This window comes from Monodelphis domestica, chromosome 2, assembly GCF_027887165.1.
Source record: "Monodelphis domestica isolate mMonDom1 chromosome 2, mMonDom1.pri, whole genome shotgun sequence".
Taxonomy (NCBI): Eukaryota; Metazoa; Chordata; class Mammalia; order Didelphimorphia; family Didelphidae; genus Monodelphis; species Monodelphis domestica.
In genome coordinates, this window is record NC_077228.1 from 332182824 (window position 1) to 332209237 (window position 26414).

A 26414-nucleotide genomic window follows, 5' to 3' on the forward strand; every position below is an offset into this window, starting at 1 on the left:
AAATAATGAGGCAATGACTCAGCGCCAGTAAATGGCACAGGTCCTTCAACTCCAAACTCAGTCCTAACCATTGTATTACTAGACAAGGGCCCAAAGTCATCATAATGTGATTTATGCCTCAGGCACGCAACAGAACTGGCTCCCCAGGAGGGGAGGAGACTCATTAACGCAGAAGGATAGAAGATGATAGGAGATGTGTCAGCAGGGTTCTCCTCAGGCCCATACATATTGTTCCCCAGGCTGCAGCTACCAGAGAAGCAGCGAAAGCGCCACGGCAAGCGATCTCCCGCGCTGGATTCTCAGAAGCGAGAAAGGGCTTCCCATAATTCCCTGCGCGAGACCGTAGACTCAAGGGTTGGGCTCCGGTCCTCGCCCGCGTCCCTTTTTCCCTACCAGGACACCGTACACCGCTGTAGCCATGGGAACCTAAGATCAGCTCCCATGCCTTGGCCGCAGGCTACCTTTAATCGGGTGTTCGCCGAGCTGGCGCCACTAACCGATAGGATCCAGGATGGCTTCTCGGGCGCCGCTGGTGAGACCCTGCCGAACCTCAACAGCCATTTGCCCCTATGCGCGGCCCCGGCTTCGGCCCTGTCCTCAGCTCCACCCCCGGCCCCAAATCCGCCCCGTGAGGTGCACGTGAGGGGCTCGGCAGAACTGTCCTGTGTTCCCGACCGGGCCCTGGTTACGGTGAAGGTCAGCAGCACCAAAAACTCGGCCTCTGAGGCCAAGAACAGCGTGAGCCGCCGCCTGGACTACATCACACAGAACCTGCAGAAACCGGACGTGCAGGTGAGAGGAGCCCCTCGTAGCCGGGGGCCCGCAGGGTAGAAGGGACAGCGGGTGCGAGAGAGAGAAAGACTGAGAGAGATCCGCCGATCCCTGGTGGGGGAACTCTTAAAACTTGTATGTGCCAGTCTAGTGACGCCAATGAACCCCTTCTCCGAATCATATTATTAAAAGTGCATAAAAGCCATACGATTACAAAGGAAACCAGTTACAAGGAAATACTCTCCACCTCTAGTGTATTTTTAGAACTCGTACACCTCAGCTTAAGTCTTTGCTCTAACTGTAAATGCTAAGTACTGTTTCTGTTTGATTTCTTTTTTAAATTTTCTTATTTTTAGTAAACTTATTTTAAAAAAGAAAAACATGCCAATAACACATGTGAAGAAAAATATTAATAGCATGTTTGTATGAGGGTAATGGTACATGGTATCAGCCACTCTCTCCCTCCCCACATCATGATGTTGTTCTTCCTTTTTCTTTTTATCCAGATCACAGGTCAATACAATTTTTAAAATTAATTTTCTGACATTTTGCTATCATATTCTTTCCCTCCCTTCCCCACTTTACACAAGAGACAGGTAATATGATTTTGTACAAATATTATCACATAATTTATATTTCCCTGTTTGACATGTTGGGAAACAATTAACATTTCTTACACTAGAGAAAAATTCATGGAGGAAATAAAATAAAGAATGGTATGTTTCAAACTGCATTCAGACTTCAACTATTATCCTACATTCAGACTTCAACTATTATGGCAGTGGATATCCTTTTTCATCTTGAGTTCCTTGGAGTTATCCTAGATCCTTGCTTGCCTTGTTAATAATAAAGTCGTATAGGGTTCATCCTCTTGTATTATTTTTGTTACTTTGTGCAATGTTTTCCTGCTTGAGCCCACTTCACTTAGTATCACTTTGTATCACAAACCCCCGGTTTGTTGGGGCTCATCTTGTCTGTCATTTCTCATGGCACAATAGTATTCCTTTACAAATATATGCCATATTGTGTTCAGTCCTTTCCCAAATGATGGACATCACTTCAGTTTCCAGTTCTTTGCTATCACAAAAAGAGCTGCTTCAAATATTTTTGTACAAGTAGGTCCATTTCTTCTATTGCTGGATCAAAGATATGTAGTTTTAGGGCCCACTGAACATGGTTCTAGATTGCTCTCCAGAATAGTTCTATCAGTTCACAGCTAGAGTAACTGTATTAGTGTCCTGATTTTTCCACATCCCTTCAAATCTGATCTGTGTGAGGTAGTACCTCAGTCTTGTTTTCATTTGCATTTCTCTAATAGTGATTTAAAACATTTTTTCATATGATTAAAACTAGTTTAAATTTCTTTATCTGAGAATTGCCTGTTCATATCCTTTGACCATTTGTCAATTGGGAAATGTTTTGTATTCTTATAAATTTTACTCAGTTCTCTATATTTGAGAAATGAAGTCTTTATCAGAGAGGCTTAATAGATTTTTTTCAGAGTTCGTTTTTTTGCTTTTTTAATCTTGATTCTATTAATTTTATTTGTGTAGAAACTTTTTAACAATGTAGTCAAGTAATCCATTTTGCAACTCATAATGTTCTCTCTGTCTTCTTTTCATCTAAATTCTTCCCTTAACCATAGGTCTGACAGGTAAACTATTTTGTGCTCCCCTGATTTGTTTATGGTTTCACCCTTTATTTCTAAATCTTGTATCTGTTTTGACTTTAGCTTTGTATATGGCATGATACATTGATCGGTACCAAATTTCTGCCATAATGTTTTCTAGTTTTCCCAGCAGTTGTGTCAAATAGTGCTTCCAGAAGCATGAATATTTGGGTTTTTCAAACACTAGGTTACTAAGGTCATTTACCATTGAATATTAAGTGTCACTTTATAATATAGTTTTAATATCTGGAAGAGCTAGTCCACTTCATTTTTTTTTAATTTCTCTTGGTAATCTAGGTCTTTTTGTTCTCCCAGATAATTTGTTATTATTTTTTCTAACTATAAAATAATTTTAGATAGTTTTATTGGCATAGCATTGAATAAGTAATTAAGAAGAATTGTTTTTATTATATTGACTTGGCCTACCTATGAGCAACTTATGTTTTTCTAATTGTTTAGATATGTGTGAAAAGTATTTTGCACGTTGTGATCATACAGTTTCTGGGTTTGTCTTGGTATTTTGCCAGGTATTTTATGTTGCAAATGGTTATTGCTCTTGTGCTTTATTGATAGTGTAGAGTAATGCTAATGGTTATTGCGTGTTTACTTTATATGTCTTACTAATTTGCTAAAGTTTTAATAAATTTTTTCATTGATTCTCACAGTATACTATCTGCAAAGAGTCATAGCTTTTATTTCCTCATTGCTTAGTCTAATTAAGACTTCTTCTCTTATTGCTATAGTGCAATATCGAGTAGCAGTGTTGATAATGGACATTCTTGTTTCACTCCTGATCTTATTGGGAAGGTTTTAACTTATACTCATTACAAGTTTACTGATGAATTGACTTAGATGCTATTTATCACATTGAGAAATGTTACATTTACTCTAATGTCTTCTAGGAATGTCTTTAATAGGAATGGATGATATATTTTATCAAAAGCTCTTTCTGGATCTATTGTAATAATCATATGGTATCTGTTGATTTTGTTGTTGATATGGTCAATTATGCTCATAGTTTTCAGTATGGAACCAGCCCTGCATTTCTGGTATGAAACCCACCTACTTGGTCATATATTGCTTTGATTTCCATGCTAGTATTTTCTTTAAAATTTTTGCATCAATATTCTTTAAGGAGATTTCTTCTGTAGTTTTCTTTCTCTGTTTTTATTCTTCCTGTTTTAGATATCAACATGATATCTGTGTCTTAAAAGGAATTTGAAAGCATTCCTTCCTCAGCTCTTTTTCCAAATACTTTATAAAGTATTGGAATTAATTGCTCTTGAAATGTTTGGTAGAACTCATTTGTGAATCCTTCAGGCCCTGGGGCTTTTTTCTTAGGGAATACACTGATGACTTGTTTAATTTCATTTTCTGTGCTAGGATTGTTTTAAGTATTCTATTTCCTCTGATGTTAATCTGGGCAATTTATATTTCTTCAAATGCTCATCAATTTCACTTAGACCCTTAGATTTATTGGCATATAATTGGGCAAGATAACTCCTAACAATTGCTTTAAATTCACCCTTATCATCGCAGTTTCCATTATTTGGAATTTATCCGATCTAATTGTTAATATTGGAAAATTGGTTTTCTTTCTTTTTTTTATCAAATTGACCAATGATTTATCTGTTTTTATTGTTTTTTTCATAAAACAAGCTTCTTGTCTTATTTATTAATTCAATGGTTATCTTTTAATGTTATTAATCTCACCTTTGAATTTTAGGATTTCTAATTTGGTGCTTAATTGGGGGTTTAATTTGTTCTTTTTCTAGTTTTATTTTTTTATTAGCCTATATCTCCCTGTTTTAAATGAGTTACTTGTAGATAGTATGTTGTGAGATTCTAGCTTTTAATCCACTTTGCTACCTTTTTCCATTTTATGAGTGAGTTAATCCCTTTCATATTCAGTATTATTAGCAGTGTATTTTCTTCCATATTATTTTCCCCATTGATCCTTTTCTTTATCTCTTTTCAGTCTTTCTCTGTTTACAAATGTTTTTACTTCTGTTTACCCACTTTCCTAGTTCCTTCTCTCCTTTTTGCCCCTCTTTTTTTTTTTGGATGAGATAAGTTTCTATACCTAACTATGTGTGAGCATTATTCATGCTTTGTGCCAAATCTGATGAAAGAAAGGTTCACAGCTGTTTGATTCATCTGATTCACAGATGAGTTCTGCCTAGTCACACTGAGGTTGGACTGAGTTCTTCCCTCTTTGGCAGTGCTGGGTCCTATCTAGCCTCTTTACTCCCACTGCCTATTATGTTTGGTATGTATTTCCATTCTTCCCCTGCTGAGGTTAGATCAAGCTGATTGTGCTCTTCCTCCTGCCACTTGCACTGTATCACATTTGAGTTCCACTAAAATTTGTTCTGTGCTCATACTTGAAATGAGACTTCCTTAATGTTTCTCCACATTCTTTTAGGCTACACTACTTCACCCAATTTGTTGGTCTGATGCTCCAGGATTCATTTTGAAGCATTTTTGTTCTTCTGTGGTCATTTAGAGTAGAGTGGCTCCCAACGTTTTTTACGCTACCATATTTATTAGCAACTAAAAGTCAACTCTTCTAGCCATTGTTGAGTTTCTTTTTAAATTTTGGTTCATGCATTAAAATTTTAAATATGGCTATCCAGTGAAACTTATGTGAAATGTAGAACATTTAAATTTCAAAAAGTTACAGGCTGACGCAAAAACTTTTTGCCTTTTATTTAAGCATCTGTCTGCTTCAGCAGAAAGACCTGCTTTAATTGTAGTTTTCTACAGTACTGAAATCTCAGTTCTCAACACTTACTGCCTTCCTCCTGAGAGAATAAATAACAATAATACCCTGGAGTAGGGAGCAAGGATTATCTTTCACCAGAGTTAACAGTAACCTTTTTCAGGTTTCTCTTGGGTATTCTCATTGCTCCTCAAACACAATTTAATCCAATCAGAATTTGCTTGTAATTGTTTTTACAATTCCTTACTATACAGATATTCCACCACCACTTTTTTCTCTAATACTAAACCAATAATTTATTTATAGCTACTGTAGTTTAAAGAAGTCAAAGCAAGCAATGTAGTACAATGGAAAGGGAAATGGGCCTTAGTTCAGATCCCAGCTTTGCTCTACTTTCACTATCTTAGGAATATCACTTAACCTTCAGGGGGCCTCTGTTTACTCCTCTGTAGTGAAAAGATGATCCCAGAGGGACCTTCTTGTCCAAATCTGTGATCAGGGGTTCTTAACTTGGAGTCTATGAACGATGCATAGATTTTGATATTTTATTGATTTAACATTATTGTGAGAAATTCTTATAGGCTTCACCAGACTACCAGAGATGTCTCCACACAAAAAATGGTTTAGAAAAGCTCTAAAACCAGTGATGAACAAAGACTTAAATGTTGAAGTTCAATATATTTGTACTTTAATCATTTGACATTTGTTCAAAAAATAACTGTAGAAAGTAAATTGGTAAGTTTTTTTTAATGTTTTTACAGTGTTAAAAGTGTATATTAAGTTCTTGTTAAGTTAAAATAACCTATTTGATGGCCAAGAAAATAGCTTCTCAAAAAAAGATGACTCTTAAGTTCTGTTACAATCTGGTCCAAATGTTAAAGAGCCACTGTATGTACAGTATTTGCAAAAATATGTATATTGAAATCATGAGGAGTTATCTTCTCCTAGTGTATAAAAGAAGTCACTGCTTTAATTGTACTAAAATTCAATATTCAGGGCAAGTAAAATGAAATGGTAATCTCCCAATTATCTGTGCTAATGAAGGAAAGCAGTCATGTGGATAATTCAAAGCAGTAGATAATCCAAAAAAGTCATTTAAATTACATTTTGGAATGGATTATACAAGGTTTTCAAAGTCATAGGGCACTTTTAAACTTTAATCATTTAGATTGCAACTATTTTTGCAAATGACAATTAAAAGCAAATGTGCTAAAAGTGAAAGTATAGGGTGACTATTGCAAACACAGCTATATACAGTATATTCTTTTTACACGTTCTGGGACAGAAAAATGTCACACTATTTTTAACTAAAATCTTTATCAGCTATGGGAAAAAATTCTGTTGGACTTTATATATACCCTTTTAAAAATTGATTATGGTACTATCAGTTTGCCTTTAGTTGTTTGTTTTTTAAGTCCTTTAACTGAGGACTGACTGATGCCAGCTATCATGACATTCACGAAGAGATATAAGAGGGTTCCCAAATAATCATAACAATTGGTCTAAGTCTTAAACAGAGTGGTACTTCATATATGTGAACGTGTTCCTGCCATTTTCTCTCCCAATTCTAAATGAATAGAACTTGGCTGCTTGGGGTTTCATCTTGGAAGATACTGAGTAAAACAATATTTAAGTTGTGTGTGTCTGTGTGTCTGTGTGTGTCTGTGTGTGTCTGTGTGTGTCTAGGAACTTTGGCCCAAAGCATTTTGCATAAAATGCACATTTAGTAGAAAAGCTTATAATTACAAACATGTAAGTGTGTGTTGCTACAGTTGTATTTGAGTTCATCATTTAGGACACAGATCTAAAAGATTTTGAAACACAAATTGTAGAATTTAGAAATTAACTAAACTTGAGACAATTTAGTCTAACCCTGTTACTAGGAATTTAGTGTCAGTAAAAGCTACTCAGTGATTTACAGCTAGTAGCAGTGGTGAAACTGGGGCTTAGGTCTCCTCATTCCAAGTTTAGGACTTTTTTGTAGTAACAATTTAATTACATCGTAGCTTAGGGACATAAAGGCCTATATATTAAAGAAGACTACAGCCCAAAGGACAACAGAAGGCTGGCAACTTTGAGCTAAGACTTACAGGTTGTTGATACTGGATGTGGGAGGCCTAAACTAACTAGAATTACTGTTTTAAAAGCTGGAAAGGACTTTAAAAGATATCAAGTCCAGTCCCCTCATTTTATTTGTTAGAGAGACTTTAAAAGGTTCACATAGAATCTGAAATCTAGAGCTGGAAGGGGCTTCATAAGGCCATTTATTCCAACCCCCTCATTTTACAAACAAGGAGATTGAGACCTAGAGAGTTTAAATGACTGGCCCTTCTTTCAAGGTTACAAAGACAACAAATATCAGAACTAGAATTGGGATTTGACCCCAGACTCTTCTGTGCTACATCTCAGTAATTAAAACATTCACATTCTTCTACTTATTCATAGAGGAAGGAAATAATACTCCCAAATGATAGTTGGCTGAGCAAAGCTTCCTGTTCACACCTAGTTGAACTGAGCCTTCCAGCTAAGATACTGTCCCTCATAGTGCTCTCTGGCTTTTCTGTAATATCTATCTTATTCATCCCTACTAAGTCAATTGTAAACTCCTTGATAATGGAGACTATAATTTTGTTTCTATTTCCTCAAACCTACTAGCTTAGTAACTTACACACAGTGAGAGTTTAATTCATTGATTCTTTCCACAACCATCTATTATGTGCCTACTTTATGCAAGGCCACTCCAGTAACTCTGTCAAAAAAACACCAAATAGGATCATAAAGTGTCAGACATGACTGAACAACAAATATGTATGCAATGGGTGGGTGGATCGATGGAAGGATGGATGGATATATCCATGTGTGTGTTACACAAACATACACCAGGAAGCTTTGCCTTCTTTTGGGTGACATAACCTAAAAAGAGGTAAGTAAATGAAAAATAATTAAGGAAAAAGAAAAGTAGGGACTGAGAGGATGATATAAGGAGAGAGGGAGTTATAGGCATTTCTGTATAAAGGAATGAAGTTTGGGGAAGGACTTATAGGACAGTTTGTCTAGAATCTTAGAGTATATAAAGGAAGTAATGTGAAATCTAGAAATGTAAAAAAGAAACATTGTGAGGGCTTTAAATTATGATACTTATGAATTTATATTTTATCCTCAAGGCAAAAGAGGATGAAACCACTGAAGATTCTTAGGCAAGAGAAGGGCATGCTGCTTTAGGAAGATAAATGTAGCAACTGTCTGAAATATGCCTTATAAAGGAAAGAGACTAGAAGTTGGGATACCATTTCAGGTTATATATATTTTTATATATATAAACTGAATCAAACACATTTCTTTCTATATTTGGAAAAGGAATTTTCAGAGCTTCCATCAGTAGCAATGACAATTCCAAAATGTGTTTTATTTTGTTGGGAATGAGAAAATTACTTTTATTTGATAAGGAGTCGGTATTAGGTAGTAATGACACCTTGGAAGGGGTGGGAAAAAAGGACTCTAGTGATGGTAGTTTCCTATGGCATTAATGACAGGGGCTGTAAAAGCAACATCACTTCTCATGTCAGTGCAAGAGCATAAAAGGCCATTCTCACTTAGGAACATCTGAGCCAAGAATTGCTTTCAATAATATTCATTCCCTGATTTTTTTCAAATAAATTTTGCATCTCCATTTCCCATAGTGGATATCCCTTTCTGCTCCATATCCAGGAGAGTTAGCCCTTTTAACAAAAAAAATATATATTTTTAAAATTTTCATGCAAGATCCCAAACTCATTCTATGTCAGCTCTTCAAAACATCAATGAGAAGTTCCTTTCCATATTTCTTTTTGGGGGCCAAACTCCTAATTTCTCAGCATTTAGTTTTATGTGTTGGGGATGTTCTTTGCATTTACAGTGTTGTCATTTGAATATATGTTTAAAATTAAGCCCCTTCAAGTTGGTGACCAGGTTTTTATCTTATTTTATTTTCTCAGCATTAAGCATAATAGCTGGCACTTTTTTGGTTCAGTTATTTTTCTGTAGTATCTGACTCTTCATTACCCAATTTGGGGTTTTCTTGACAAAGATGGTGGAATAGTTTGCCAATTCCTTCTCCAGCTCATTTTATAGATACAGAAACTGAAGCAGTCAGGGTTAAGTGACTTATCCATGGTCACAGAGCTAGTAAGTATCTAAGGCCAGATCTGAACTCAGTAAGACAAGTCTCTGATTCCAGGCCTGACACACTATCCACTGTGTCACATTGCCCAGTTGGCACATAGTAATCACTTAATAAATGCTTGTTTGTTGGCATCAATTCATATTACTCCTACCATGCTTCTCTATCATCCTCTAATTTCTTAACAACATAATAATATTCCATTACATTCATGTACTTGTTTAACCATTCCCATTCCATGGTAACTCTGTTACCTGTTCTTTAATTTATTGTAGTTTGCTTTTACTTAAATAGTTATAGAAACAATTGCTATAAATATTTTAATATATAAGAAGCCTTTCTTTATCACTAATCTCTTTTTGGGGAGAGGAGGAGAGGGCAAGGCAAATATATGCAAATAGTGGGATCTCTAGGTTAAAGGGATATGAACATTTTAATCACTTTATTCAAATAATTCCATATTGCTTTCGAGAATGGTTGAATCAATTCATAGCTTCACCTACAGTGCATTAGTATCTTTCTCTCCCCAATCCTTCCAGTATTAGGGTTAACTAGGTGTCCCAATAAGACCTGGAGTTAGGAAAACATAAGTTCAAATCTAGCTGCAGTCACTAACTTTGTGACCCTGGGCTAGTCACAACCTGTTTGCTTCAGTTTCCTCAACTATGAAATGAGGATAACTGGACCTACTTCTCAGAGTTGTTGTGAGGATCAAATGAGATAATATTTTTAAAGGATATTGTATAATGACTGACACAAAGTAGTAGGTGCTATATAAATGCTTATTTCCTTCTACCCTTCCTTCGCTAATATTAATTATTTCTGATCTTTCATCATCTTTTCTAACTTGCTGCTATCAAGTAAAATCTCAGAGTTTTTTTGATTTGCATGTCTCACTGTTAGTGATGTGGAGCATTCTTTCATGATTGTCTAAAAGTTTTTGATTCTTTTGAGAACTATTTGTTTATATCCTTTGGCCAATTACATATTAAGGAATGACTTGTTGGTCTTAAATGTTTCTGTTGCCTCTATTTCAGATATTAGTACCTTACAGAGATTAAATACCTCCTTGTCATAACATCATTAATTTGGTTCATGTAATATCTATTCAATTCCAATTATCAAAATTATCTTTCTTTTTTGTAATTTCCTCTATTGCTTGTTTGGTTGAGAACTTAACCCCTAACCATATCTGTGACAATTATGTGATGTTATTGTCATCTAATTGTTTTTGACATGATATTTAATATTCATATCACATATCCATTTTAATTTTGTCATGTGTGATGAAATGTTAGCATTCTCTAATAATTCATTGATATATTTTTAGTGCTTTTTGGTTATAAAATATTTTGCATACATTTATTTGATCTTTTTCATACTAATAGTAATACTACTAAAGTAAACTTAAGAAGGAAATAGTAAAAAAAAATTATCTTCATATTAAAGATAAAGAAAGAAGTTTAAGGGGGCAGCTGGGTAGCTCAATGGATTGAGAGCCAGACCTAGAGACGGGAGGTCCTAGGTTCAAACCTGGCCTCAGACACTTCCCAGCTATGTGACCCTGGGCAAGTCACTTGACCCCCATTGCCTAGCCCTTACCACTCTTCTGCCTTGGAGCCAATCCACAGTATTGACTCCAAGATGAAAGGTAAGGGTTTAAAAAAAAAAGAAAGAAAGAAGTTTAAGAAAGTAAGTGAAGTGACTTTTCTAGCCTGTAGCAAGGAGATTAATTAGGTGACTGGAGGGAGACCTTCTTGCTCTAAATCTATGATTCTATACTGCAGGAAGTCTTCTGATACCAGTCTACTACCTTTTCCATAGAATAGCCTCTGAATTTACATTTGCTTATTTGTTTATTAGCATTGATACCACCAATGACCTCCTGCAGCACTTGCTTTCTTTACCACACATTTAACATTTAGAACATGCTACCTGGCAATTTTATTGATCTTTTAGTGTGTCCCATCTGTAGGTCTAGATGAAAAGTCCTTATAAGTCAGAGACCCAGTGTTACATGCTTTTATTTTCCCATTGTCTATCATAGTACCTGCCCATAGTAGGACCTCAACAGATATTTGTTGACAATGTAGCTATTTGGCTTCAATGTAGGATTACAGTTCCAGATTATTTGCCATTTTTATTATATTGTATGTTCCCTGTTGGTTGTCTACCTAAAAAACTAGTAGGCAAATTTTTTTTTAAAAGGTTTAAATACATCATGTGGGTAGATATCAAAAGTAAAGCATATCTTAAGGTACTACAAAAAAAAAATTGTTCCTGAGGGGTCTGCATGATTAAAATGATAGCTTTTATAGATGAAAATTAAATGAACAGCAGACTCAAGAACTGGAGTTTTTAAAAACTCTCATTTGATCTTCTTAAAGCTTATTCGGATTAAAAATTAAATGGATAACTGCTTTTGAAACCTTATAGCTATAAAAAAGAAGGGGGAAAATTACTTTTAAGTAGGACATATGAGCCACATTTAGAAAAAAAAATAGGTCATCGATATTAAAATTATTTCTAGAAGTCTTCCTATAAAATTGTTTTTTAAATGCTCGATTCCCAACCCACCCTATATTTGAGGCATATACAGATACATATATACATTAATCAGAGGAGCAAATTGTTTTCTCTATAACAATTTTGCAATACACCCCACTGCCACAAGATGGCAGTGTGCTTAAATATATAAAGCTGTTAAGACAGATTTTCAAATGAGATTGATTTTTACACAATATTTAATTAATGTACTCCAAAGATATTATGCTAAAGTTTTTGTTCATTGAACAGAAACTATTTAGGATGTAATTAAATTTTCAAGGTCTGTTAAATATAAAGATAAAAACCTCTTTATCACCTCTGCATAGGTATCCTCTCTAAAAACCATTTCAAGAGGTCAATTTAAGGAAGCTGAAATTTTCCTTAATAGTTAAGTTTAAGCAGTTATATAAAATGTCAATTTTACATGAGTCAGGTAACCTTCAAAAGTAAGTGACAGAGGCATAGTGATTGCTATTATAGTGCTCATTCAATGTATCCCGTGCTTTTTTACTTTCAAAAGAAAATTTGTGCTTATAGCTCTTTTTTTTTTTAATACCTAATAGGTGCTAGAGCAAGCAGCTGAAGAAGGACATTGCAAATTGAGAAGGAATAAAGTTGAAACTACAGAATTTAAAAATTAAAAACAACTGCATTTTAATATATTAAAATATATGTATATAATTTGTATGTGCATGTATCTAGATACATACATATATATTACTGAATACTTTAAAAATAGAGATTGCTTAGTGGAGTATATATATAATGAAAAAAATGTAAATCATCACAATTCAAATCCGTTCCTAAGGGTTTCTTTTTTCAATTAAACTTTTGATTCTCAGTCTTTGATCCCCATATCAGCTTTTTTTGGCTATCATCTGTATTCCAGAGACATCACATCCAAAAATTAGACAGTAGGTCTTTCCCATATTTGGGGGGTTTTGTTTTATGTATTCTTCAGTATCTCATTTACAACTTTTTCACTAAGGTATAGTAAATAGTTTTCTATCAAAGATGAGAGCGTGAAGAAAACTGGATAGAGATCACAGGTACATTTTATAGATATTGAGCTATTAAATATCCTATTATAGCAACGTGTGCCATGATGATAACTTGGTATACAAATTAAATATAATATAGATCCCTTCACTCTTTGGTGCATTTAGTTTACAATATAGCTATTACTTCATATTTATATATATATGAAATATAGTAAACATCTAGGTGGCCTAGGATCCAGGTCAAGGCAAAAGGAAGGCCACCCAGTGGCAATTCTCAACACACAGTCATTACCATTTTACCTCAGTCTTCCTGTCTGTTCTTTTTTATTTTATTTTTTCCCAATTACATGTAAAGATAGTTTTTAATATTGGTTTTCTAAAATTTTGAGTTCCAAATTTTCTCCCTCTCTCCTCCCACTACTTTATATAATTGGAAATCTGTTAGCCTAAAAACTATATTTCCTGGGAGCCCACTGACTTCCTGTGGTTAGATACTTCCTATAGACAGAGGATATTAGGCAGTGGAATTGCTGGTCCTGGTGCTCTCTGCTTCCTGTTGGCAACTGGGTAAGCGGGGATTTTGAACAGACTGATTAGCCATGGGCACATTTCTTTTTTAATTTTGTTACCTTTTTATTCCTTTATTTCTAATGATCATTAATAAATCTCTTAAAATATATGAAATTATAATTAATTTTAATTTTTACACCTTAAAAAGGCAAGCAATTTTACATTTGTTATATATGTGGTATTATGTAAAACATTTCCATATTGGTCATGCTGTGGAAGAAGACACATAAAAAAATACAAAAAAAATGAAGAATAGTGTGCTTTGATCTGCATTCAAATTCCATCATTTCTTTCTACAGTGGTGGGTAACATTTTCCATTATAAGTCCTTCTGAACGACCTTGGATCATTGTGTTGTTGAGAATAACTGTCATTCATAGCTGATAATTGTACAGTACTGCTGCCACTGTGTATATATAGTATTCTCCTGGTTTGCTTCTTTCACTCTGCATCATTTTATATGTATTTTCTGGTTTTTCTGAAATCAATTGTTTATCTTTTCTTATAATACAATATAGTATACCATTACATTCATAAACCACAATTTGTTCAATCATTTCCCAATTAATGAATATCCCTTCAATTTCCAAGTCTTTGACACCACAAAAAAAGAGCTGCTATAATTACTTTTGTACAGGTAGGTCCTTTTCCCCTATATTTGATCTCTTTTGGGATACAGACTTAGTAGTGGTATTTGTGGGTCAAAGGGGTATGCACAGTTAGATAGCCCTTTGGGCCTAGTTCCAAATTGCTCTCCAGAATGCTTAGAACAATTCACAACTCCTTATTAATGTCCTAATTTTCCAATATCCCCTCCAATATTTATTTTCCTTTTCTATGGTATTAGCCAATCTAATAGGTATCAGGTGGTACCTCAGAGTTGTTTTAATTTTTAACTTCTCTAATCAGAAAATTAGAGCATTTTACATGACTAGTTCGCTTTGATTTCCTATGAAAATTGTCTGAGCTCAACTCTTATCTTTTATGTGTAATCTCCTTAAAATGTGAGCTTCTTGAGAGCAAGGCTGCCTCAGTTTTTCTTTTTGTATCCATAGCACTTTGCAGTGTTGGTCAGTGTTTATTTAATGCCTTTTTATTCATTCTTAAACTTAAAGGATGTAGGTGGTTCCATGAGATAGTAGTTACCTAGACAAATTAGCAATTAGTCTCAGGTAGTAAGATGAAGTGACCTAATTTATTGATTTTATTTTATTCTTTGATTCAATTCAACAGTTTCTAAACTAGAATTGGTGGTGCCTGAAGAACGATGCTGGCTTCCTTTTTAAAACCAAGGGGAAAAATACTAATTGCCTTAGCCTGTGATATTTCAAAATAGTAGTCATAATTAAACCCCCATAATATCCTTTCAAGTGGGTGACTCTCACTATTGGCTGTTCCCATGGAGCCTCGACCCTCTGATTGGCTAAACTGACCATTTTCCACCAATCAGAGAATGGTTGTTGGGGCAACCCTATGGTGGCCCAACCCCCCAGAAGAGCTTTTCCATCCCAGTAGAATCTCTCCTTTAATGTCTTAAGCTTTTGGAATCCAAAATCTGACTAATCATTAATTTTGTCCCATTTATTAATAATTTCTCATTTACCTGGTGTTTAAAGGTTCATAAAATGCTTTTCCTCATGACAAACTTGTGAAGTAAGTAACAATAGCTTCTGACATTTATATAATGCTTTCTAGTTTATTAAGTACTTTTTGATCCTTACAATACCTCTGGGAGTTAGGGCTGATATTATCTTCATTTTACAGATGAATTAGAGGGTACTTCAACCTGTATGTTAATCAGAAGGTCTAGGGCCCCATGGATTGTCCTCTTGATTTTGGACACCTAATTCCCTCATCTAAGGGTGTTTTTCCCTGCCCTCAGAACAAAAGAGGGAAGCTCCCACTGTTGCCTCATACAACTCACTTCCAGTTTTCATATATTCTCACTTCACTGAGACCAAATCAATGGTAGAAGACACTAATTAAGAATTGCAGCCTTTTCCAAAAGAGTTTGCAAGTATAATTCAATGAATATGATCTCATTGATGTGGATATTCTTCTAGCAGTGTTGATCACAGTCCAGTCAGACCTTCCTGTTTTATATCATATATATACCTTCATATAGATTTCCTATAGAGAGTCCATCTAATGTACAATGGGTTTTCCTCTTTTCTGACATTGAGTAGCCATCGGTTTTTGCTCTCCACATGTCTAGCCCATATTTTTTTCTGTTCGTATTGTTTTCTGATATCTTTTACATACTTCCTCATTTATAATGTGTTGCAACTTGCTCACATCTATTGAAGTATATCTCCTTGCCCTTTGAGTAGTCTTCAAATTTTAGTGCTCTGTGTCTTATAGTCATATGTTGCCACTGAAAGAGCATTGATATTGAGACCTTTGCTTCAGAGAGAAGCTTGTGTGCATTAAAAGAATTTTTTAGCTTTCCCACAGGTAATCCAGTTCACTTTCCTCATAATTTTGATTCTGGGTCCAGATCACTGAGCATTTTCAGTGTCTATCCAAGATACTTGTTCTTTTGCACAAGCTCAATGGTTTGTCCATCTGTTTACATATCATAGCCTAGACAAGAGGCATTCTTCATTCACTTTTTTTTTATTGTTAGACCAAGCCGTCTTGAGAAATTATGGATCTCATTTAGGAGGCTGTACAATGTACAAGAACTTAATGCAGTCAGCACAGTGTAATTCACCTCATACTGGTCGACCACATCATCCAAAATGAATACTTCGATTTGTACTTTGCACTAGGTATCGTCCATAATAGCGATAGCACCTTTGGCAAGCTAATATCACTCTGTATTAAGCTTCATTTGATGTGAATTGTCAGTGCTAATAATCAGAAGTTTATGAAACATTTTCTGTTGTATCTTTCCAGATGCATATTATATGATTTTGGTATTTGCATTTGAGACATCTTGTTTGAAGAGAACCTCTAAGACAGAGTTTTCTTTAATTTTGCTTTTCCTTCCACTTTTTCTTGCTGTTTCATAAAATAATGTTGCTTATAATCTTCTACTTCCCTTCTTCATAAGATTTTATAAATGAGTTTATACTTAAACTAGTATTACCCTTGACTGCCATTTTTCTATACTTGGCAAACAGTTTGAGGGTTTGTACCTTAGGTTGGTGCTTTTAGTTTCCTCATTATGACAATTAATTACTTCAACCAAATTTCTTTAGAAAATAGTGATAGGTGCTGAATTCTGTTTCTTTATCCATTTCATATTTTTGGCATCAATAATTTGTTTAAATAGGTCACATTGAAGTTGTTTTATTTGCTCATCACATTATTCTCATTTTCATTCTTTATATGTGTTTAATTAAGTCTTTGAACTAACAAATCAGTCTGATTATTCTGCTATTTCCCATATCAGTAATGAGTCACTGATTATCTTTTAATAGTTTCATTTTTATGAAGTTATTTGCTAGTTCTATATCAGTATTTTTTCTCAAAGAAAATGTTATTTGTGACATATAGGTAACAAGGCTTCTGTATAGTCTATAGATCTTTGATCTCTTGTTTCTTGCTCCTAAATCATATTTTCAAATATAGGCGGTTTTTTCTTTTTTTTAATTCTTCCATATACCTAGCTTTGCATTGAAGGTTGTTATTTCATTTGGAAGCTCTTACAAAGAACAGTAGCAAATCTGATTGTCAGATGTAATATAGCACAGGTCCTCACATTCCCTAGCAAAAGCTCAAAACTATATTCTTCTCACAATATTTCTGAGAACATAATGGAAACCAGTTGTAGTTCTGATAACTGGCTTAACACCTTAAAATTAAATACCATGCCACATGATATGAAAGATAACAAAACAGTCACTTTCCTTAAGAAACTTAAGAAAGTATTTGGATAGAGAAGACTCCAATTAGGAAATAATAGAAAAACAGCACAGAATTAAATAACAAAGTAAAACTGTTATATCTAGTCTGTTTGCAAATCAAAGCATTCCGTTTTTCACTTTATTTCCATCATTCTTTAATTCTATATGTGATATGTGTGTGTGTGTGTGTGTGTGTATCTTCTGTCATGGCACGAGAAACCTGGAAATATATATTGTATGAAAGCACTGATTTAGTAGATATTAGACTATTTACTGCCTCAGAGAGGAGGGGGAAGAGTTAGGAAGAGAATCTAAATTGCAAAAATAAAAGGAAAAATTTGTCAAAAATTGTTTCTATGTGTAATGGAAAAAATGAGGTTTAATTTTAAAAAGAAAGGAAAGATATAACTATTATAAAGTTTTCAAAGAAGGAAAAAAGTTTAAAAGTTGTTTAAAAGAAACAGTATTTGGAAAGAGAAAATTCCAATAAGAGAATAATCTAATATAGTAGAAATTTAAAATACTAACGTATGTGGTACAAAACATAACTACAGTTTTCAAAGAAGGAAAAAAATGTTCTGTAAGAGAAGAAATCCTTATTTATGGGTTAGAGCTGAATAGACATTAAAAGTTAATTAGATTTGGACAGGAGTTGATTAGGAATAGGGCAGCTAGTTGGTGTAGTGGATAGAGCACCAGGCCTGGAATTAGGAAGACTCATCTTCTTGAATTCAGATCCAGCCTCAGATACTTAACTGTGTGACCCATGGCAAGGTACTTAACTTTGTTTGCCTCAGTTTCCTTATCTATAAAAATGAACTGAAAAGGAAATGACAAATTACCCCAGTACCTTTGCCAAGAAAACACCAAGTAGGAAAAACACCTGAACAACAGATTGGGCATAGGATGAAAATACACTATTCAGAGGCCAATGGGGGTGGGGAGCCTGCCCTGAGCATAAGATATCTATTAGAAAGTACTTAGAAATAAAGTAGATATATTTGGTCTTGGTTTCAAACAACACAGGTGGTTGGGCAAGCTGAAGAAATATGGGGATAGCTATATCTCAGGTACTTAAAGAAATATTAAGTATAATAATAGCTACTATTTTGTAAGGAAGTATGAATACCAGTTATACCAGTTAATAAAATTTTAAAAATATAATTGCAGGGAAGGTCTCTTTAAAAGGGATTACAGTATCTTGAGCAGATCACCATATACCAAGTTCCTTTCTCTCTACTTAACATTTTTATCTGGATGAAATCTGGTTAGAATTAATATTAGAGGAGACAGCTTTGATAAATAAGGAATTTGAATTAGAGACCTCTTCAAGCTTAAAAACTGTACAAATTAAACTGAGCACAAACATATAGAACTGAAATGCTTATTGAATAGACGTTTTACAGGGCATTGTCACAAAAGGGCAGCAAACACCCTTAGGGAATTTGTAAACAAAAGGAGAAGCTAAGATATAAGCCAATACACTTACTTTTTGTTTCTCTCTCCTCTTCCCACAACTATATAGTTTGCCAAAAAACAAGGATCAGAATTTTTGGGGGGACAAAATTAAAATATACCATCTACTATTATCATGTATACTTTAAACAACATATAGTATATGAGAAATTACAGTTTGCCAAAAAGAAACCAAGAGTGTTTTTTGTTGTTGTTCTATAAAAAAGATTCACTATAGATTTACTTTTTTTTAAATTTGGTCTCAATGCATTTAAGTATTTTTGACTGTATAAAATTCCTTGGGTGTTATGGGCATGGAAGGGGATAGCCTTTGGGTTCGGGAAGGATGCCTTTTGCAAGCATGCAATGACTCCAAAACTTAGCTTTAAAAAAAAAGAGATTTATTAATTTAGAAAGTAATGTTGAGAGTGGCCAGGAGGATAGCAAGGTAGAACAGCAAGGTGGGAAGCAGTTCCCTGGGAGGACAGCATGAAAGGAAAGGCTGTTCCCCCATGGGGACAGCATGAAAGGAAAGGCTGTTCCCCCATGGGGACAGCATGGATGGAGAGGCTGTCCCCCAGAGGACATCAGTTCTGGGGATTATATACTCTTTAGATGCTATGTCCTGGTGTGGACTTGACCAGAATGTTAGTCCCTCAGGCATTTGGTGGGGTGAGGTGGTTATCTGACTGGGGTCTGCTTGGAAGCATAAAGATTCATTTCTTTGTCCACCTTAAATCTAGAGGACAAAAGAGGGTAAACATCTCAGGACCCTGGGTGGGGTCATTGGGTGTTAGTAGGTTAAGAGTCACAAGGATGCAAGGGCAAAGGAGTTTTCCCTAATAATAGTTGGCCTGGGTTTCTGGGGGTACAGTGCCCATGTCATTGGGCATATATATTATATCACTTAAATTTTGTAAATGTTTCTAGGTAGTGGGAAACGCTTGTTAAGAATTACTTTCCAGTACATTTTAAACATAACGAATAGACTTCTAACTCTTTTGGGGTATTTAAAAAAATTTTTTTAATTAAGTAGAATATCCTCGTCACCTTAAGCCTTTGATAGTCTATATTCCTGCTTTTTTAAATATTATCTTGAGTTCAGATGTCTATTTTGTTTCTGAGAAATAGCATACAGTAACTAATTTTAATTTTATTGGCTTTAAGAATTATACTGTTCTTTCTGTTTCAGGCAGAAAATATAACTGTGACAAAGGATATTAGTAGAATAGGAAATGCTTATCACATGGAAGCAGAGGTATGTATTTATCACATCAAATAATTGAAAACAGCATGACTTTGTAGGGGTAATTTTGTCATTTATTTTTATCCTCAAACCTAATTTTTACAGGTGGAAAGTTATGCATGATATTGAGAAAAGATTGTTTTTCTCCAAATCATTTGTGATTTGGTATATTTAAGAATTTAAAGGAAATTTAATAAGATTGGGAAAAGTTTTTTGAAGTGAAATCAAAAAGGTTGGAGGGGGTTTGAGGGAAACAGTCTGTTGCCACCTAAAGACTTATGTAACTGTATTTCCTCCTGGGAAGCTGAAAACACCACTAAAAAAAGGTATTTCATCCAGATAAATGGCAGAATTAATGTTGTTTATGAAAGATTGGAGGACTCTTCAATATTCTTTTATTTCACATTCTAATTTCGTTATCCCACAGAAAGTTAGAAATCTCTTTAGAGAACTAATCTTGGTAGACCTGAAAACCTTTTCAGTACTTTTCATTTAATGTTAGTTTCTAGTTTCCACAAATTCTTCCATTTTTAGGTTTCATTAAAGCATTTATATGTCCAAGACTTTACAAACAAAAAACATTTTCTAATAATAGACCACAATACCAGTATGGGCTTCTAATCCTTTAAGAGTAATAGTAACTTAATATATAACTTGCAATATTGTTGGTGCTTTCCTCCTCTGTTCACAGGCACCATACTCCCTGACTCTTCAGGCAGGAAATCTAAGATTGTAAAACTAGAAGAGATCTTAGGGAATTATATACTTATCTTATAGGTACATAAGGTACAAGTATTCCCACTTGATATAGGAAGTTACTGAACTCTGACCATTGCAAATTTTTAGGCAAAATCTGTAATGAAAGAGGTATATGTTGTATGCAAATAAAAAGCAATTTCTCAGATCAGACCTGATCCCTACTAGTTTTAAGCAAATAAACTATTTTTTAGTAGCATACTATTCTCTTGGCCTCTTGATGAATTGAAGAGGAGAAACTATTCTGTCTGTTGCATACTACCTTGGGGATTTCAAATGCCTCTACCCTCATATCAGAACCATGAACATATGAATACTTAAAAAGCAACTTCAGTGAATTTCGAAAAAGTATCAGGTATAAATGTGATTTTGGTTTTGTTTTAATGGGAATATACCTTGGAATCAGAAATTTTCAGTTTTTATTCTTCCTTCATTTATTAAGATGATATTTAAAAAGCAATGATCCCATATGTATCCATCCTACTGATATCTATATAACTCGAGATCCTTAAAAATGGGATATGCTCTCAAATGGATGGGCTTAGATAATTTAGGCATTTATCTACCTAGTTTCAAAGGGAACCTGATGACCTCTTTAAATTTGCCCCAGCTGTATGAGATTGTTAAAAAGTTTCAAAAGCAATTTACAGTTGTGTGGTATCTGCCTTTTCATTTTCACCATGAGTACAGAATGTTTTTTGAGATATTTTTTGTGATCCAGGAGTAGCACATATTTTGCAAGACAGCCAACCCCAGGGCAAGGATACATTTGATGATTAAAGAATAGAGAAAAGCTACCAGGTATAATAGCATATAAATTGACCATTTAGAGTTTTTAAATGACTCCCATTTATATGCCATGAGTATAGCCAGCTGGGTCCTTAAAGCAAAAGCTTCTAATGGGGTTGAGGGAGATTGGCAAGGTCAAAATGGGAGGGAGAATCTTTCCATATAGAACAAACAGTGGAAATACTTTTAAAGTTGTTTACCAATGAAACCAGTTAAGCTTGCATTTAAACATACAAATCTCCTAACAAGTAGCCATTATTTTCTTCCTTTTAATAATTTCTTTGCAGAAGAATTTAATTTGACCTTATATTCTATGCCAGCATATCTCCTGTAATATGTGGTAATTTAATCATTCAGTATTAAACTTGAGCCTTTTATCTTTTTGGCACCATGAAACCCTCAGTAAATGAATTAGCTATCCATAGATATAATTATAATAAATATTTTAAATAACATTTTAACTATACATGTTCTTGTAATACTGCATATTCTAAAGACATTACAACCTGGATAATCAAAGACCTATTCCTAATTAAAAACCTTACAAGCATATTTTTGGGATCAGTGATAGTAAAGAGAAGAATGATCATGTTACAGGAAAAATATCTCTTTTTTGAGTTCATATTATGGTTACTGCTGCTGAAATATATATACTACAACATAAATTATATTGGTAAAAACCTAGGTTTTATTATGCTTAATCCGAGGTTCAGAAGAGTAGAAAAATAACCCTTGAACAACAACAATTAGGTTTCTAGTGTGAAGTTTCTTATAAATTACATTCGTGACAAATAATTCTTTTAGGCCATTAAAAAAAAAAGATGGATTTATAATCCCATGCTTCCTTCAATGTCATAAAATTTGAACAATTTAGTTAAGCAAAACCATAATCTTATATATTCCCTAAGGAAACAAACCTAATTAAACAGACTCTTTAGGTAAATTAAGTCAGATTACAAATTAAACCATCAGTTTGCAAAATCTTACACTTACAAAACTGCATTTTAAAGAAGTCACAATGGGTCAATTGAGAGGAAGGGATTTATGTTAGGAAGAATTGACTTCAGGGAAATTCTTCTACAAATAAAACATTTAAGGGGGGTTTTAAAGACTATATTCCCTTCTTTTCATTTGGTATCTTCTCTCAAGAATGTCAAAAGTTTCCCCTTAACATTATTGTTTCCTGAGACAGGTTTTGGTCAGGTAAGATTAACACAAACAGAAACTGACTTTTATTAGTTAACCAAACATTATAGGAGGAATGACTTTGAACTTTGAATTTTTTTAGTTCCCACAACAATAAAATAGAAAATAGCATTGGATTTTAAAATGCTTTCAAGCTGACACACTGGAATTTTTCAAAATTATAAATAATTGTTCAAAAATTTATTTTAAAGAAATGTCTAATATCTAATCTTACATTAGTTTTTATGGCATTCTTTGATGAGAGGAAGTAAAAATTCTATTTAAGCATTTTTGTTAGTGGTAACAATTGCATTTTTCCCTATATAAGATATCAGCTAGAGTTAAATTGATGATTGTTATTGCAACAGATAAACTTTCCGGTTTATTAGTAATTAGTTAGTTAGTATTCTCTTAATTTGCTTCATTGACTTTTCAACTTATTTTACTTAATATGCAAAGAAATCCTTTGAAAACTAAAAACTCTTACCTTCTTGATTCAAGGGAAGATTTTGTGAAAAGTTAAACATACCAAACCAAGATCAGTGATGTGGTAGGGTTAGAGTGCTTAACCAGCCTATGGTGAAATAAAATAATGTGGGGTTTGGGCTTCCTCTAACCACATTTAGTCACTGCATTAAAGACTTTTTTTTTTTTAAACCCTTACCTTCTGTCTTGGAGCCAATATTATGTATTGGCCCCAAGGTAGAAGAGTGGTAAGGGCTAGGCAATGGGGGCCAAGTGACTTGCCCAGAGTCACACAACTGGGAAGTGTCTTAGGCAAGATTTGAACCTAGGACCTCCCGTCTCTAGGCCTGACTCTCAATCCACTGAGCTACCCAGCTGCCCCCGCATTAAACGTTTTTAAGAGTCTTTGTGTCCACTCTGTTACTAGTTTCATAAAATAAATACATTTCAAAGCAGGAAAGTCAAGTGAAAGTCAAATTACATGCATATTTTTAGGAGTTGAAGAGTTAAGAGAAATTGAGGAAAGGGGAGTTAACCAAAAAGGAGTTGTTAGAGAATGTGATTTCAACTAAATAGCCAAGCAAGGAATAAGCATAGATTGCAAAGAGGTAAAAAGTCAGGGTTGGAAATATGTGTTAGAGAATTAGTGTGTAGTCATTAAAGCTATTGAATGAAGGTAAACTTACTCAAAAATTATTTTAATATAGTGCTCCAAGTATTGGACCCTAAAGTATATCTCTAGATAATGGGCAAAATAAAGAGAAAGAATGGTTGAATAGAAAGAAAATCGTGAAAGCAGTTCCACAGAATTCAACTTAATGCAAATATATTTATTAAATGCCTACTGTGTGCCAGATGCTATGCTAGGTGCACTCACACTGTCTACATTCTACTAAAAAGGGAAAACTTTGAAGTAAAGTAGGTTAACGTAAAATCATTCTGGGAAGGTAAGAAATATAAAAACTGAGAAAATCCCATTGGGTTTCAGCAGATTATTAGTGATCAAAGAAAATTTCAATGAAAGGCTAAGGATAAAAGCTAGTTGTGAGGGTAAGAAGATGGGGTAGCGATCATGAGAAAATAGAGGAAACCAAACTAAGCCACATTTTTTAAAAGCCATAAAAATAAGTTAAATGGTACTGTATTTAGATGGTATGACTGGTCTAATAAAAAGCAATGAATTAAATTTGAGGATTCATCCTTAGCTTAGGGTTTAAGATTATAGAGTTGTTCCATATCCTCCAGCAAAATAGCCCTCAATGCCCCATAAAATACAAAGTATTACTTACAGCAATTATGGAATGCATGGAGAATTGTGTGCCCTGAAGAGAATACACAGTGTTTGTATTTTCCCCCCAATACCAGTTAATAGCTGTGGTACAAAAAATATATGTTAGTTTCTGTAGTAAAAGAAGAGGTGAAAAGAATACATCAGGTTGTCAGCTAAAATGAAATGTTTCTTGAAAGAATAGGGGCAAAAATCCCTCTTCATTTGAGTCACCCCAGGTACTCTTCTGTTCCTGATAATTCCACCAAATCATGCAAGTAAAGGGATATTGTTTCTAAAATAAGATGCTCCTTTTCCTGACTCTTTTCTCTGAATATTCCCCAATGCCTCAAATTTTCTCCCTCCCAATCTCCACTTTCTAGTTTCCTTCAAGTCTCAACTAAAGTCCTACTTGCTCTCAGCCTTTCCCAGTGCATATTAAAAGGATAAGCTAGTACTGCTTAGTGCCTTTCCATGAAGACTCCCCCCGCCCCCCATTTATCCTATACAGTATTTGGCATATAGATGCTTAACAAATGCAAGTTAACTGACTACTAAATTACAGTTTGTCTGATGAAGCTTTTCTTTTCTACTATTTTCTACTCCAAATTGGTATCTTTGTACTTTAATTTTTCCACTATATACTCAGAGGAATCTCAAATAATTTCAACCATCATTTTCATTTACAGGTCAGCATTATATTCTCTGAATTCGAAAAAATGCAGGATATTTGTAATCTTTTCGTGGAAAAACTAGATAGTTCTGTTATTATCAATCCTCCTCACTTTTACCATACACCAGGAGCTATTGAGAATCTTAGGTAAGTTAAGCAAGTGGTTAAAGTTTTCCATTATACAGCTTGTTAATTGTCATTAATATTATCATTATGTTTTTTATTCCCAAGACGTCAAGTTTGTCTCTGTGCTGTTGGAAATGCATGGCGAAAAGCTCAAGAAGTATGTCAGCTTGTTGGTCAGTCACTTGGAAAACCTTTATTAATCAAAGAAGAGGAAATAAAAGAATGGGAAGGGCAGATAGACAATCAGCAATTATCTGACCTTGCAAGTTCTCTAAGTATGCAACAGAAAATCCAAACTGCAACTATATATGTTTCTTCCAGGGTATTTTTAAACTTCGAAGTTAAGAAAAAGGAAAAGAAGAAAAAGATTTGAAATTCTTTATAACCAAACATTTTTTGGTTTTGTATCTAAATACTCAAAATCATGATTAAATTTGTATAATTTATATAAATTTGTTCTTTATATTATAGTTAATATTTTATCTAGGATGCTAGATTTTATATGAGCTAAAAAAATGAGCCCTATCAATTTCCAGTACAATATTATCATAAATTTGTCTGCATGGCTCCCAGATTCTACACTATAGTCCTAATCCACCATAACTAAATACTTGATAAACTATTAAATGAACTTTAAAATAATTGAAAATCAATTAAAAACTAAGTAACATCATTTTTTAAAATTCACTGATTGTTGCATTTACTTAATATGGAACACAAGTATACACTATTAGGCTTGCATTTTGTATTAAAGGGATAGACAGTACCACTTCACGGAGAGCTTATTCTTTTTTTTAAATGTCAACCACAGTTAGGCTACAGCAACTATGAAAGAGAGTATAAGGTTAGAGTCAGGCTTAAAGAATGGCCTAAGTGAGCAGTTTTCTATAAGAGGCACAACTGTAGCTTTAGTTATAGGGAAGAAAATGATGCAATAAGGTAGGCAAATGAGGTTTTTCAAAAATTTGACTATTTAAATTGCAACAGTTGGGGAATCAAACTACATTTAGAGATCCTTAAAACAATTTTTACCAAACTGGAAGATCTAGGATCAAGAGGAAAAAAACAACACAAAACAAAGTTTGTATTTTATATAAATGACTGATGTGTAGTGATTTTAGCTACATGATACAATAAATATATTTGAAGGATAAAGGAAAAAA

At 34.1% G+C, this 26414-nt stretch overlaps 1 protein-coding gene across 1 annotated transcript; it reads left to right on the top strand.

The window, feature by feature from the left end:
* Window positions 1-159: 159 nt before the first annotated feature.
* IRAK1BP1 (interleukin 1 receptor associated kinase 1 binding protein 1) lies at window positions 160-26414 on the top strand. Its single transcript, XM_001374739.4, has 4 exons — window positions 160-792; window positions 19937-20002; window positions 25142-25272; window positions 25357-26414. The coding sequence occupies exons 1-4, from the start codon at window positions 184-186 to the stop codon at window positions 25622-25624; spliced, it is 1074 nt and encodes a 357-aa protein (XP_001374776.2). The 5' UTR covers window positions 160-183; the 3' UTR covers window positions 25625-26414.